Genomic DNA, 17,475 nt, shown 5'->3' with positions numbered 1-17,475 from the left:
CATAATTTTTATAAAATATTAACTTCATTTGAGATAAGAAAGACAAGGTGAAGTTATATGAGGTAAAACACAATACAAAGTAAAACATGAGAGAGATGCAGAGAGACAATGGCTCTGTTTGGTAAAAATAGCGGATAGCTGATAAGCTAGCTGATAGCTTTTAGCTGATAAGCTAGCTTATAGCTTTTAGCTGATAAGCTAGCTGATGACTGATGACTGATAAGCTAGTTGAAGTGTTTGGTAAAATTAGCGGTTTAACTAGCTGATAAATGTAAAATGACATAAAAGGGTATTATTAATTCAAAATATAAAGTTTATATAACTTGATATTTAAATATTCAGGAATTCTTAATTCAATTTTGGTTTTTAAAAAGTAAATAGACATTTTTACAAAAGACTTAAAACAATTTTATATGGTTTAGAACCTAATAATTGACAGTTACAATGAATTTTTTTTTTTGAGAGGACCTTCTTGAAATTTATTTTACTGAATTATTAAATACATTATCAATCAAGAAGGGATAAATAGACATTTTTACAAAAGACTTAAAACAATTTTATATAGTTTAGAACAAGGGAAAAAAACAATTGAGGTATATTATCATTTAAAAATAACACACAGGGGAGGTATACACACACACACGTCCATCATTATATTAGAGTTGTTGAACTGCAATATTAATGTGCTAAACAAAAGCATTGTACGCCGTCCAGTAGCATTTTTTTTAAATTATAATATATTATAAAAGGTAAATATGGGTTTTAATTAAAATAATAAGGGTAAAAATGGAACAAAAGATGATAAGCTATAAGCTATAAGCTCAAACGCTACTTGGAATAGCGTCTGAAAAATAGCTTATAAGCTCGTGGAAATTCGTGAAATAAGCTATAAGCTCATTGTAAAAAAAGTTACCAAACAGAGCTTATTTTGTCAGACGGACTTATAAGCTATCCGCTATAAGCTATAAGCTCTTTTTATGGTCTTACCAAACAGAGCCATTATATATGTATGCAGAGTAAAGCATACAAGAGAGGGAGGGAGATGAAGAGAAACAAAATATGGCTAGTTCAATCCACCCTATTCGGAGTCACTTTGCATTCTCCACGAGACAGACTTCCTTCACTATAATCCATGATTACAATACTCAAAGCATCTACCCTAAAATTTCATAAAACATCAATCTTTTCTAAATCCATCACTTATTACCTATTTATCCAACCATGGTGGATTACTCAGAAACGATCCTGACTTAGATAAGTCAACTCCATCTTCTCACACTTATGAGATCCAAGTGTTTAGAGTTTCGTCAGGATATCCCAAGTGTTTATAGTTTCTCTAGAATATTACACAGGTTGCCAGTACTGGACAAGGTGCATGAGCTTGTATCTGCTTGATACAAAGTCATTTCTAGGATTGATAACTCTCTAAGAGATGATATTACATGAAAATCTAATATTAAATTAAGTGTGCTTGAGACTGCTTGATTCATTTACTTCGTGTTCTATATTACTCTCACTTGAGAGGATTTTTCATAAAGTTCATAAATCATATTCTAAACTTTTTCTTGATTTAGTATCAATTCGAACCCATTCTTTTTTCTTTTAAGTGTGGTATTGGGAACACCTACATTGGTCTTGCTTCTTCTTTAGATTTCTTGAAGGCTTGGCTGGAGGCAGGGCCGTCCCTGGGGAGGTGCAAACAGCTCTATAGAGCTGGGCCTCCCCAATTTTGGGGCCCAAAATTATTTTTTTTAATATATAATGCACAAAAAATAATAATATATACTTGTAGCATTGAAAATTAACTATCAAGGAAGACGTGACCCAGCGGTAAAACATGCTGGTGTTATGCTAGTTGACTGCGGTTCAACTCCCTGTAAAGGCAATTGTTCATATTTTTATAGTTGACTGTTTTATAGTTGACTGCGGTTCAACTCCCTGTAAAGGCAATTGTTCATATTTTTATTATTTGTATTATTTTTCAGCATGATAGGTGTCTTTTGGGCCTTTTTTAATGAATTTGAGGTCTATATTTTCAATACTCTCTCTTCTCCTTCTAATTCAGTTCAACTATAATCTTTTTCTCCTTCTATTTGAGATCTAATGGCCTTTGTCATATTTTTCTAACAACAAACATTATAATTATTCTCTAAAAAAATAAAATTATTTTTCAGCATGATAGGTGTCTTTTGGGCCTAGTTTTAATGAATTTGAGGTCTATATTTTCAATACTCTCTCTTCTCCTTCTAATTCAGTTCAACTATAATCTTTTTCTCCTTCTATTTGAGATCTAATGGCCTTTGTCATATTTTTCTAACAACAAACATTATAATTATTCTCTAAAAAAATAAAATTAAATAAAAAAACACTATAGTTTTTTTCTCTCTTTTACAAAAAAATTGTATTTTTTAGGGGCCAATTTTTTCCAAGAGAGCCGAGCCTCCGATTTTATAGGGACGGCCCTGGTTGGAGGAAGATAGCAACATCGACAATTTACACGTATTGAATAATTTTTCTTTTATATCGAAGAGAGTACTATCGTTGAAAAATAGATGTTGGATAATTAAAAGAGATCAAATACAAATAAAGTTGTTGGATAAGATGTACGTCACTATATTTTTTTTTATTGTTGTCTTCATTTGTTTTACAGTGAACTCTTTAAGATGATGAGTTTTTTAAAGATCAACTTCATTTTACTTCAAAAGATCGTTCAGATAATAAGCACTGTGTGCTCTGAACTTTGATCCATAGAACAATCCATATGATTATTAGATGTCTCTTGTTGAGTATCACCCAGAGAATTATTGAGGTCAGGTGATTGATGTTGGCGTTGTTGTGTTCACTTCGTTTAGAGGATCGTCTCATTCAGACAAATTGACCGATTTCCTTTTGTGTTGACCCATAGAATACACATTTTACCTGATTTTCTTACGCTTGGAAACCTTTGCTATGTGTTCATACTCTGATGATTAATGTACTTTGGGTATCATGCACACTTAAACAATGTTAATTTGTTCCTTAGCAATTAGAATATCATATGATGACACACCTTTGCTTTGCTTGTTATGTTATCATCAAACCTTGAGGTATAAGATACTCAAATCAAATTGATTGATACAAATACTTCATTTGTTCATTTTTACTCGTCGCATTTGTAGAAAAGATTGTTTCTATTTACTTATAGCTTTCAAAAATCAATCCAACGTTGATTATTATTTCTTCGGTAAAATCCTTAGGTACTTATGAGTGAAGTAAGATAAAGTACGGGTATTGTAGGAAAAATAAAAATAATTCTATCAAAAATAACAAAATATATAAATTCAATTGATTTGTGCAAATAACTTTAATAGTATGTTTGGACTAGGTGATTGAAAATTTTATAGAAATCAAAATTTTAAGCAATTCAAATGATTCAATTGAATTGTCTTCGTCTTTAAAAGTTATGGTTTGGATAGAATAATAAATAATTTCATTTTTAATATTTTTGGGCTACTTTGTAAATTTTAAAACTTTTGGGTCAACTTTAAAAATTGAAAAATAAGGGTCATTTTGCAAATATTGAAAAATTTGAGGGGCTGATCTGTAATTTTTGAAAATTTGAGGGGTCAACAAAATAGGGATCAATTTGCATTTTTTGAAAATATATTGGGGTCAATTTTAAAATTTTGAAAAATATGAGGACAAAAATGCAAAATTTGAAAAAATTGCGAGAATGAACAAATTTGAAATTCCTATCTTTTAGGTGTCATTTGAAATTCTTTAAATTTAACTTGGACAAAATACTTCACAAATTTCCATCATTTTAAAAATTCTTCAAATTATTATTTAAACAATGAAATTTACCTAAAAGGTTTATATTCCCTTGAAAAATATCATTACCTCAAAACATTCTCTCATCCAAACACACTTTAGAAAAATACTAAAAAAGATTGTGATTGTTATTATGACTTACATATACTCTAGTATATCTAGTATCCACTACACTTTTACGTAAAACAGTTTATCCGTCTTCGTAGCTATAAAATTAAACTCTTAAAGATAACTGAGATCAATTAAGAAGACCGAAATATCTTATTATATATGTTTTTATATTTGTTATTAGACGTTGAACAATTATGATCAAACGACTAAGGATATGAGTATATACTTGATTCTATCTACTTTTCTTTTTTGAGGGAATGAATCTATCATCTATCTACTTATTTAGCGAATTTTCATTTGTCGTCCCCATCAATAATATTTTTTGAGGATTAGTCTTCAACTTTCAATAGTTACCTCTTCTTCGGTAATAAATTACAATTGTTAGTACTGTGTTAAAACTTTAAAAGTCAATCATACCAAATGAAACCATATTATTTTTTTATCTTATGGTCTAAGTGACTTTTAGATTCAAAATCGAACCAATTCACCCGCAAACACCCTAATACCACTAATTTCCTTCTCTTCCAATCCCATCTCATGATCCATGTGCCTAAGTGACCTTCTCCTTTGTTTTGGATTCTCAATCACATCCTTCTATTTTGGTCTAAAATAGAATATTCCATGTTGTCCACTCCCATGAACCCTTCTCACCCCACATTATGCACCGTCCAATTTCCCTAATAAATTCACCTCTCTTCCATCACACGGATCCAACGGTTAGAACACGCAACAGGATGGGATACAATGTTTCCAATTAAAAAAACTTAACATCCACGTTATTGCCTCAGATTCCTCGCCGAGATTTTCTCTAACATGTTCGTTAAACAATTTAGGACATGCTATTTTCTACAACAAGGTGAGCTGAATACATTAATTAATTAATTTTTATATTCCAATGCACCTAAATGATTCTTGCATAATTATATATATTTTTGGTCAAGGGCATAATGATATTTTAATAGAATCATGGAAATCGGTCCCTATAAACATAACTCAGTTGACAAAGAACAATGCATTACTATATACAGGGGTCAGAGTTCGAGTCCCGAACATCCTACTTATTTACTTTAAAAGGTAAATTCTAGCCATTCATTCTAATCAATAAGTAGTTGACTCATAGCACATCGGTACATAAAGTTAACTCGTTGCCAAATTGATGACCTTATTGTAGGTATTTTATCAGGATTCTTTGAAGCTTTTGTCTTTTGTCACCCTAATGAACTATATGAAACCTAATAAACTTTGGAAAGTAATTCGTCTAAATTTCATAATAAAAAATTATTTTAATAATACTCTTTAACAATGACATATATTAATTATTAGAAATTGTTTGACAATGTTAAGAGTCCTAGCTCAACTATCAAAAACATCAAAATTATTTGATTGATTGTATGATCGAGTAGCCACATCTATTCCATTTGTGTGAGTTTTTAATGACAATATCAAATCACAACTCTTTCACTTATGTATGAGTTTTCAACAATTATTGTTATTTCGTGGATCTACTGAAAACAAAAGAATTTTCTTGACAATTATTTGAATCACTGTAACACAATTATTTAAACTCCAACCATCACCGTATTTGACGCTTTAGTTTTTGTTGCTTCTTACTCCATTGAGCCATTTTTTCTTCTTTTTCTATTTTATTTGTCACAACACCAATCCTCTGTTTTCATCTAATCAATTATGTTCTGTTCTTCTGACTTGTTTTGTTTCTAGTTCAATTCCTATAGGTTATGATTACTCATCAGAGTCTTGTTTTTGTCTTATGAAATTATAGATTCTGCCATTTTCACTAGCTAAAAACATTGTCACTTGAAGAAGCTATAGTGTTTGTTTACTATACCTTTGAAGACTTTCTTGGCTACAAAGCAAAACCTTCAAGTGAGATTCATTTGAATTTTCCATTTGGAAGTTGAAGATAGAAAAAGGAGGAGAAGGTATGATGGAAAGTGGAGGGAGAGGAGGAATTGAAGGGTATGATGGAGTGATGATGACGATGACGAGAGACCCGAAGCCGAGGTTGAGGTGGACAACCGATCTTCACGACCGCTTTGTTGACGCTGTCACAAAGCTTGGTGGCCCTGACAGTATGTACCTCTTCTTTCATCTAGTTTTGTTAAAGTTTTTAAATTATAGTCGTATTTTTGTTGCTCTAGCAAAGACATAGAAAAATCTAAATATTGCGCTCTAGTTCGTAGTTGCAGACCTTTATTTAAAATTCTAGTGTTCGATACACATTCAAGTTAACTTGAAAGGGAAGTTTTTTGGTTAGATTTGACATTGAAAGGAAGTGTGATGGAGAATTTGGGGTAGTCCAATTGTGAAAGCTTATGATTCTAAATATTTTCTTATTAATGGCTTGATTGATGTATGTAGTGTTTCTTAGCTTGTCACAAAATGATATTAATTTGCAATGTTATTTTTTGTTTGCTTTTGTGTTTAGAGGCGACTCCTAAATCTGTTCTAAGGTTAATGGGATTAAAAGGTTTGACATTATATCATTTGAAGAGCCATTTACAGGTAACAACTTCTACCACCTTTTTAGTCAAAAAATAAAATAAAATTTCTACACCTTTTCTTTTGCCTTTTTACATAGTGATGATATATTTAATTTATGAAGGTATAAACTAGTAGTTAATAATAGGTTGAGAAGTGAAAAGACAAATTAGTATTAGTTATAGAGATTATATTATCATTAATTAGAGAATGGTGCACTTTAAAGGGTAAACTAATTGAAAAATAAATAGTTGAAGCTTGAGTTTGTGATAAAATATGTACGTGACTTTCTATAATGAAGAACATTTTTCTGTTAACTTGCAGAAGTATAGACTTGGACAACATGCTCGAAAACAAAATGAAGAACAATTCAAAGAGAATAATAGTGAGTTCATTACAAATTTTGAAAGAGTCTCAAATAAGTGAAGGGTGTGTTTAGCTTGACTTGTTTGAGAGAGTTTATGAAAAGAGCTTATGAAAATAACTTATGATATGTTCATAACTTCATAAGCTTTTTTCAGATAACTTTCATTAGCAATTATTTCTATTACATTTGGTTGATTTTTTTGTCTTTCATCTTTTTAGGATGTTCCTATGTAAATTTCAGTAACCATTCTTCAGGGACTAATACCAACTATGGAGGTGATAATGAAGGGGGGTATGTTTAGAATTTAATCAAAATTCACTTATCTTGCTTAATAGTTATTATTATACGTATGACTATATTTTTCATGAGCCAAATTCTCATCTCTTTCAAAAAAAAAAAAAAAGAGAGAGCCAAATTCTCATCTAAAACTTCTTGCCTATGTAATTAGCATTTTAATTTTTAAGTAAATACAACTTATTATATTTCCTAACTAGTTTAACGACAATTCACAGAGAAATCCCAATAGGAGAAGCACTAAGGCAACAAATTGAAGTTCAAAAGAGATTGGAAGAACAACTTGAGGTACTCTCTCACTTTTTCTTTTACTTGCACTATAAGACACTTTTTAAAATTTTACATGTATTAATCATTTTTTTTACAAAAATATTCCTATGTAATTGACAATTGAGAAAAGTAAATTCATTATCTTTAATTTTATTTTAAAAACATAAAAGCACTGCCTATAATGTATCATGCCCGGTCGTTCGTTGTGTCCTTCGCACCATACAATAGGACTCTTCTAGAAAAATAACGCATTTTTTTTTTAATAAATTTATTGCTAATATACTATTTTTTTCGTAATACCACTAAAATTAGTATGTGAGTCTTATAATAAGAGACCTAAGGAGTATATATATCCTTAGCCCTAACTAGTGAATTTCTAACCAATTGGACTGTTTAATTCTAGGTACAAAATAAATTGCAAATTAGTATGTGAGTCTTATAATAAGAGACCTAAGGAGTATATATATCCTTAGCCCTAACTAGTGAATTTCTAACCAATTGGACTGTTTAATTCTAGGTACAAAATAAATTGCAAATGAGAATAGAGGCTCAAGGGAAGTATTTGGAGGCAGTGTTAGAGAAAGCACAAACAAGCCTTTCTCAAGATGGACAGAGCAATCTTAATGCATCAAAAGCTCAACTGGTTGAGTTCAACTCAGCTTTGTCAAATTTCATGGAAAATATGAATAAAGATAGTAAAGAAAACATACTAGGCATGAATGAATTCCATAATAAGAATCATGCTCAAGCTTTCAATTATCAAGAAGTACTAGGGACAGAAGAAAATAAGGAACTAAAGCCTCAAGTTGAAGGGGGTGCAATACAGCTAGACTTAAACATTAAAGGTGGCAATGAACTTGTATCTGTAGATGGAGCTGAAATGGAATCAAATATGGTTTCATATAGGGTATACCGTTTTTGAATTATCATATGCTTAACCATTGAAGTGAATATTCTACTTTCCCTACATTTTTTTTGGAGAGAAATTCTACTTTCCTACATATGTATTCCATAATTTTCTCTCTATTGTTGGATAAAGCTAAGATAACATGTTAATTATCTCGTTATTGTCTAAGTTTATTCATAGTTTTCTATTTTCACTTACACCATAGAAGTCATAATTGATTTTTCCATTTGTCAAACACATGTTATATGTTTGATATCACGGATAATTTAGATGAGTAACTCTTGAATATATACGACCTTAAATACATTTTATTTAGACCCACATAGTTGATAAAATTTAAAAAAGAAATAATTTAGTCACATCACTTAATATCATTCCTCTTTGAAATTTTATTTTTTATGTGCTTAAATAAAATTTATTTAGTGTTGTGACTATGTAAAAGTTGGTCAATTTAGAGATGTAAAATTGATTTGTCATGTTTGACTGATCTCGAGTATAATTAATTTTTTTCAATACAATTTATTTTAACTTGAAATTAGAATTTGATGTTTTTATGCCTATTGTTTTTTTATCACAGAAGTTAGCTTTTTTTATGTTTTTACGACAGATGTCAATAATCAGTTTGTTTGATTAATTTTTTTAGGATAATAATTTATTTGATTACTCATTTATCTGAATTTAAATATAGACGTCTATCAACTACTTTTCTCTTATTTCAAACTAATTGAACATTGAACTAATATATACAGGGGGTTGTTAACTTGCACCCACCTAAAAACACTAAGGTGCAAGTTAACAAGCTGCATCTACTAGTTATTTACCAAAACACCCATGTTTTTCTATTATAAACAAATATTATTTATGCTATTTACAAAAATGTCCTTTTAATTAAAATAAAGTTTAATAGAGACAAAAGGGTGTTTTAGTAAAGTACAAGTAGGTGCAACTTGTTAACTTGCACCTTAGTGTTTTTAGGTGGGTGCAAGTTAACAGCCCCCACACACACACACACACATATATATATATCTGTTGTTAAAATTTATAATTTATTGTTGAACTCATTTTTATACCAGTATATTGAAAGGCAAATGTTTTATACCAGTATATTGAAAGGCAAATGTAAGAAAGTTTAAGGAAGGAATGCTTAAAGTTAGTGGACCCCACTAGAAAAAGGTTCCTCACTGTCACAGGTGAAACTTAAAAACTGTGATATCTTATTGTTACGACAGAAATAACCGTATCATCTTGTTGATTTCATACAGTACTCGGTTCACCTTTTTTTTTTTTTTTTTTCCTGCACCACAATTTTGTTCTCCGTTGCTTCAGTTGCCACTTACCTTGTACTTTTCTTTCTTGTTAATTTTTCTTAACAAAAATCCCTTGTTATTGTTTAATCAATAGTATTTATTTATTCCCTCCACAACCTAGGTGCTAGCATTGCAATGAGTTTTTTTTACCAATGAATTTTTTTTTTTACAACTTGAGATCCTTCACCCCAAGGGTGATTAATTTTTTATCCAACCACCTACGTCAGTGAGATGTCCCTTTTTAACAAATATAAGTAGTATTTAGAGGATAATAAAAAGTTCGGGGTTTGAACTCCAACCACCACAAAAAAAAAAAGTTAAAATATAATAAAAAGTTGGGGGAGTTGAGCTCACTACCCCGGTTGATTCCGCCCATATCCAAACGAATCGCTTCAAGCCACGAAAGTTCAGAAAGACATCTTCTAATAAGAGATGTAAATCCAGCAGTCATCTTCTAATTAACTCAAGGATTCAAGAATGTTTGTTCTTCAAAAAAAAAAGAATGTTTGTTGTGATTGTGTTGTTGAATTGAGGAAGTAGAGGAATTTTGGGAAGGTGAGGGAGGGCTTTAGTGTAAAAGGATATGAAACTGATTTTGATATTTAGTGTTGTATGTGATCAAGTGTGAGTGTGTTGAATGTTGATGCTTGTGGTGGATCTTGGATGATTTTGTTGTATAAACACAAATTCTTAGTTGGTGCAGCGGTTAGTTTTGTTTAGCTATTTCCCCCTACTCATCATGTGTTCAACTACTCGCAAGACCATTTTTTGAAAAAATAAAATACAAAATAATCACCAAAAATGGCATCAAAGACTAGAACTCGTGTTTAGCTATTTCCCACTACAACAAACAAATATTTCTGTGTATTATGTTATGTGACCAATATGAGATATATTCGAAATCTAGAGGGGTGTTTATGGCATTTCTCCATCCCAAGGAAGATCCGTTGGTTGAACGACCTATACACCTTCTCCAGGGCTCGTAAATTTTTTGAAAAAATAAAATACAAAATAATCACCAAAAATGGCATCAAAGACTAGAACTCGTGTTTAGCTATTTCCCACTACAACAAACAAATATTTCTGTGTATTATGTTATGTGACCAATATGAGATATATTCGAAATCTAGAGGGGTGTTTATGGCATTTCTCCATCCCAAGGAAGATCCGTTGGTTGAACGACCTATACACCTTCTCCAGGGCTCGTAAATTTTTCATAATCATTTGCTTCTAAATATCACCGATGAAGATTTATGAATTGCAGAAAATAAATAACTCATTAGATTGAATTAAATTTCAATTTTTTTATAACATCGAAAATAACTAATAATATCTGTACAACTATTTTGTGACAGCTTTTTGATAAATTTCTCTTTTATATCCATATTGTGCTCTTACTTTTTGCAATAACAAAAGAGAAAAAGAAAGTTGTAACAAAAATTGTCATAAAATAGTTGTACAAATATAATTATTCATTATTTTACTCTATTTATTTTTTATGCCTTTAGTGGTTGATTGGATTTTGGGTGTTTAATACCATGAGATCAATTATAACTTGCAATGAGGTGAGTTGATTTTTGAAGGAGGTAGCGAAAGAAAACTTGCATGAGAAGAAAATGCGGAAGAGGAAAAGGTGTAGGTTGTGAAAGAGAATATGGAAATATGAATGAGGGATTTGAATGGCAAAATTTGAAAAACTTATGGGTTTAGATCCTCTTTTGTAGCCTTTTCTCTTATACACTCTCAAGCATCAAATCTTAAAAAACAACATTTGGTTTGTATGTAATCGAATTATTTTCTTACTCAACCGCATGGTTTGGTTTGGTTTGTGGTTTTCATTTTACCAATTGAACCAAACTAAACCAAACCAAACTGCACCATAAGAAAAATGTTAATTAAACATATCTCATCTAGACCAATACTAATAGAAACTCAATGATAACTTTTATAAAATGACATAGTTTTTCTCTTGTTAGATCTTTTCTTTGCTTTTTATTTAAAAAAACGTATTTACGTGCTACTTGAAATTTTAGACAATGATAAAATCTTAGCCTTTTGCATTTATTACAAAATAGGATTACATTTAGTCCATGTTTTTAACTTGGTCTATGTTGTTGGAACATTGTAAAATGAAAATGAAATTGTAATATTTAATGAAATTTAAAACATTGCTGAAAATATGTTGTGTTTCAGCTTTTTAACTTGATTTTAATGTTGAAAACAAAAAATTGTATCGTCTCGAAAAAATCACACCAACCGATCTAACCCAAACTACATTGATTTGGTTTGGTTCGGATTTTTTTTTAAAGTTAACCGAACCAAACCAAACCGCGTATTTTTTAATCTTATGGTTCGGATGACTTTTACCCTTAAAACCGAACTAAACTGCACCGCAAACACCTCTAATCGTACCTAGGTCAAAAAAAATTCCAAATTTTAATCAAAGTTTTTTAATAATATAATTTGCCATATTTTAAGTGACATTGAAAATTAAAAGTACTTCTCATTAGAGTGTCTACTTACCAATTCAAAAAGGTATTTTAAAAACATAAAATCTAAGTATAAGGTTCAGTTGACTACTTAAATTCACCTACTAAATATCAAAATCAGTTTCATATATACTTCTACACTAAATTTCAAATATTGATTATTTAATAATATTTGATTGATTCAAACGCGATGATGAGAGTCATCACCAAAACAAATTTTCATATTCCTAAATTATTTTGTTTTTATGTGGTTCGCTGACTTTTAATAAATTCATTTATATTTGACAAAAACATAGGTAGACTAACATAATACATATTATGTGAATATTGATAAAAACATTGATATAGACGTGGCGGAAATATATTTTCAATTGATAGTAGAAGTTACGTATACACTCTTTTTTCCGGATGATTCACTTGTCATAATACCTCCTAAAAATATGTTTCAAAAAATGTATATGAAATATTCTAAAGAAACTGTCGAAGACTATAGAAATTGTACAATTTACAAACTAAAGATAGTCAAAATCAATGAACTATAAGCGATATATAGAGGGTTTGGAAAATATGCTTTACTCAGAATTTCAGAATAGAGCCAAAAAGTGTATGATATAAATCATCAAATAATATTACACATCAATGGAGCATTGTTTCTTGAACCAGTAACTAAAGAAACATAAATACAAATTCTACCTAAGAATCTCTGTGGCATTCCCATACATAGGTTATTTAAAAACTTCATAGAATCATCTAATCACGATTCAGTCTCATACACTTTTTCAATCTCCAACCCACATTCACTTTTTTAGTACATATTCAATCTTATATTATAATGATGATGATAATGTTCATGATAGAAGGTTCACAATTAATGAGCATCCCTTTGAGTAGCCTTTGGTTCACTAGACAAAATCGGTTTCATATACTACTATAATTCCACCTTGCTGATTTGTACTAAAATTAAAAAAAATTGGTGTTCGAAACAACTTGTTTAACTGCTTTACGTGTTTAGTAGAAGAACATTTATGTATACACTATTTTTATAATCAAGTAAGAAATATGATTAAATCTTAGTTTTATAAAATTATAAATTGTAAACTGGTTTCGTAAGATAGATTTTTAAAATAAACGGAAAATAATTTATAAACATGTTGGGAGTTTTTTTTTTCTGAAAAAAAAGGGAAGGGAAAATTTTAACAAGTAAAGTGGCATTGAATGCTCGATTTAATTGTTTAAGTTTTTTTTTTTTGAGGGAAGTTTAAGTTTCTTTTTGTCTAGCATAAAGTTTCATTTCATGTACATCATTACCCTTTTCACATAATCATACACGTGCGTCTCTTATATTACATATACATGAACAAGGTTGACCACTTTCTTTAATTTACAAAAAAGGTTGACCACTTATCCTACATATTCCATATTTTATAATGTACTTGTTCATTTCATAAATAGACTAAACCAAATAGGGGCAACTATTTTCCGAGAAAGGAGGGAAATTGCGACAAATTTTGTGCAAGAGAAGAGGAAATGAGACAAATTGTGGTAACAACATATAACGGAACGTACTTTTTTACTTTTGAGGGGTGTAATGGAACTTACTTGTGACACAAAAAACCTTTAAAAAATAATTTGTAACAATTGACTAATTTGAATTTGTCCATTTAGGTGATAGGAAGAATCCAAACAAATTATATATGAGTGCAACTATACAAGAAAAAATTACTCACTCCGTCCTTTTATACCAAAATTCTCTACAAATTTTCAGATTCATATGATATTCTTTTTCTAAATATATCACTCTTAATATTATTAGTTTGTCTTAGAATATAAAAAAAAGAAACATTGAATACATTAATAGACCAAATGTATTATGTAACCAAAAAAAAGACCAAATGTATTATAGTAAAAGTTATACATATTTGAGACTAATCTATCGCTTCAACCAGTTTTTTTTAATACCCACAATTTTTGCATAAGAGGACAAAGAAGTATAATTTTTAACTTTTATAAATTATATATATTATTCCATTGACAGAGCAAAGAAGAAGAAGGTGACCTTAAAATGTAGCCAAAAGAGACAAAAATTGATGCACTTTGAGGCTACCAGTAAGTTACAGTACATGTAATAATACAAATGCACGTGGTTTACCATACCAGATTCGCGTAACTGATTTCTTGCATTGCAAGGATCAAATGAAATTCAACAAATTGTATTAAAAACTTTTTGGGTTAATTATGTTTAAGATCTCTATAAATAAGCGAGCTTCCAACATTGGTCCTTATTTAAATTTTATTAAATTTTTCATCCCCAACGTTTTTTTCCGTTTGTAAGTTTGGTCCTTGCCGTCAAACTGTGCTGAATAGGCTAACAGAATGCTGACCAAGACACGCCACATAGACATTTCAAGTGACATGGCTGGCTGCCATGTGGTAAATGACATCATATGTGTAACGCCCAAATAAAAGTGTCTAGAATTTTAGAAAGCGTTAAAATTTAATACCGGGTACATTAAATTTCAATATAAAAATTTACCTGTGATGACTGATAATGTGCATATGTCTTTAGGACTCCTGATTGATTATCTAATAACTTTACATATTATCTAGATAATATTTGTACTAACTGACGAGCACAAAATATTATACAAAATCTGATACATAATTCCCATAAACTGATAGGGACTAAAATACATCACAACAAGTCCTTAGACATACTTCCACATATAAACATCATCAGTGAAGCACCATAATCAATCTGTAGCCTTTACTTAATCTTTCCTCTTGGATGACTGTGGACCTGAAAAATAATAAATGGAATGGGATGAGACATGATGTCTCAGTGAGCTCCACCTATCCTAGGCTGCAGACAATCTTTGGGGATACCTATGATTGTCCTCTGTCTAAATTCAACCTCTCTGAGGTTATACATCTTTAACCTGTAACTCTGATATCATAACATAACTGAATATTTAATCTCAATATCTAACAAGTGTGTTAGTAAAGTTAGCGTTGAACAAACAATTATCTGAGTTGATTTTACGAATAAACCCAGGTGGAGTAACCCCGGAATTTATTCCTCTGATAACCGGTATATATAAATATTTTCCAACTGGCGGGAAACCCAACTGACGGGGATACCGGACTCCTCTGATTATTGTGGGGTCATCCTCACGGATAGTGCCCGTTCCAACTGGCGGGAACCTTTCGTATCCAACTGGCGGGATAGCGAAAGCCACAATTTAATAAATCAATTAATGTCATATTCTGTTATTTAGAATTAAATTCTCGTCTCTAACTGAAAATGTGTCAATAACTATTCTCTTCTCAAAAATGGTATTTTACCCGGGTTAGTGACTTACCCATAACTCTTATTCATGGCCAATTTACTCTAAACATTCTTTTACATAAATAATAATGCTATATGGTAGTACGTAATTAGAGGTCATAATAATACATTTCGGCTACACGTTCGGTAATAATGAGAATTTGTATTCTTAGCCAAACCAAGCCATTATATTACCTTAAAAGTGTAAATTACATTAGTTAAGATTTGAAACAAAGTAATAAAACCAACAATTCTCACTTTCCAAAATTATAGCCGAAATGTGCATATTTATTCATACTTGTGCAAAACTTGTCATAATAATTTTTCCTCTAACTCATACACTACCATAAGTATAATTATCAATATAAAACCATTTTAGAGTACACTAGCAAGGGTAAATATCTTAAGTCATAATGTCTCTATGTTATGTCCTAACATACTAGATCATAATCTATAATTTCTAAAGGCATAATTTATTCTAAACATTCTTTTACATTAATACGCATAGCATTATGGTAGTATGTGGTTGGAGGTTCTCAAAACACTTTTCGGCTACATATCCGGAAAAATGAAAGTTCAATCTGTAACCGCCAATGGTCGTGTATTCATTAAAAGTTTTTCATTCCCATTAGCCAAAGATAGGAAAATACCAAATATTTAACAAATTTCTAATTTCCGGAATCTAGCCGAAATCATATACATATTTCAAAAATGTATTGAATCCTTGCCTAATAATTTTCCTCCAACTTCTATACTAACATAAGCATGACAATTAACATAAAAGCAAATTCTAGAATATATTAGCAAGGGTATTAAGCCTAAAACATAATAGCACTAACTATGTCCTAATGCTCAAAATCATGATTTATCAATCTAATAGCATAATTGGACTACCCAAAAGGGAAGGTTTACTAACTAAAGGAACTCACACTATTGTGTTGGTTCCTTTGATGATCTTTGTGGAAAAATTTTCACTTCCAAGCCACTAGTTAAGTTACTCCTCCTTCCAATAGCTCCTACAACATTCAAACATGTCACTAACATCATTCCGATAACATTTTAAACACACTAAAAGCTTGAATTGGAACAATTTCACAAAATACAATTTTTCCCCAAATTGAAGAAAGAGGGGCGGCCAACAAAGAGCAAATGAAAGGGAACCAATTTTGTTGCTTACCTTGCTCTTAAAACATTATGGGTACCTCTTTAAGCATGAATTTTAGCAATTTCCCATGGATTTAGAAACAAAAATGGAAGATTGGACAAAGAGGGAAAGGGGCGGTTCACTTAGATAAGAAGGGAGGGAAGAAACTTGAACTTGTTCCTTGTAACTACACCACTAAAGAGCTTGAATCATAACCTATTGAGTGATTTTTGGGAGCTTTGATGAATTTGTGAAGATTGGGGTGAAAGAAGAAAAGGAGGTCGGTTTGGTTTTGTGAGAGGAAGGAGAGAATTTTGTGAAAAATTTTGTAAAGAGAGAGAAGTGTTGTGTTTTTGTGTGAAGATATTTTGTGTGGTTTTCCTATATAAAATAAACTTGGCCACCAAAATGTCTATATTGCCCTTGGTTCTAAAGGTTTGTGGGTAAAAATATCTCATTGATAATTTGGGTGAATAACTGACACAGAAATTGACAGTGATTTTATGCGGGATATTACAATGTTTTTGGTCCCTATAAAATTGGGATATTTTAAGTTTAGTCCTTACTTAATTTTAATAGTGCTTTTAGTCCATATAAAAAAATTATGCACTCAGTTTTATTTACAAGTTTAAGCATAATTAAACAACATAATGTTCTTAACACTTGAGGAATTTTTTTTTCAAATTCTTACAATTTTAAGCATAATTAAACAAATTTAGATTTAGTAGGGACTAAAACTGAGTGCATAATTTTTAGATACATGTGCGTCTCTTATGTTACATACATGAACAAGGTTGACCACTTTCTTTAATTTTAAATAAAAGTTTGACTACTTATCCTACATATTCCATATTTTACATGTACTTGTTCATCTCATAAATAGACTAAACGAATTAGGGGCAACTATTTTCCGAGAAAGGAGGGAAATTGCGACAAATTTTGTGCGAGAGAA

General features: G+C 30.5%; 1 protein-coding gene and 1 long non-coding RNA gene across 2 annotated transcripts; one reads left to right on the top strand and one right to left on the bottom strand.

Moving 5' to 3' along the window:
• Positions 1-5,262: 5,262 nt before the first annotated feature.
• On the top strand, positions 5,263-8,410 carry LOC146920578 (Homeodomain-like superfamily protein). The gene is made up of 6 exons (XM_085713996.1): positions 5,263-6,011; positions 6,368-6,444; positions 6,745-6,805; positions 7,006-7,078; positions 7,300-7,369; positions 7,869-8,410. Exons 1-6 carry the CDS (start codon positions 5,864-5,866, stop codon positions 8,271-8,273), a joined length of 834 nt encoding a protein of 277 aa, XP_085570122.1. The 5' UTR covers positions 5,263-5,863; the 3' UTR covers positions 8,274-8,410.
• Positions 8,411-14,667: 6,257 nt separating this feature from the next.
• LOC146920577 (uncharacterized) lies at positions 14,668-16,882 on the bottom strand. Its single transcript, XR_015011833.1, has 3 exons — positions 16,557-16,882; positions 16,309-16,395; positions 14,668-14,851 (listed from the first exon to the last, which is right to left on the bottom strand). It is a non-coding gene; the product is annotated as an uncharacterized LOC146920577 (long non-coding RNA).
• Between the last annotated feature and the right edge of the window lie 593 nt (positions 16,883-17,475).

The sequence above is a fragment of the Medicago sativa genome, chromosome 5 (genome assembly GCF_051527215.1).
Source record: "Medicago sativa cultivar Bolivia chromosome 5, Bolivia_mono, whole genome shotgun sequence".
Classification (NCBI taxonomy): Eukaryota; Viridiplantae; Streptophyta; class Magnoliopsida; order Fabales; family Fabaceae; genus Medicago; species Medicago sativa.
The sequence above is the reverse complement of the archived record's forward strand: the minus strand, read 5'-3'. Positions and strand labels throughout refer to the sequence as shown.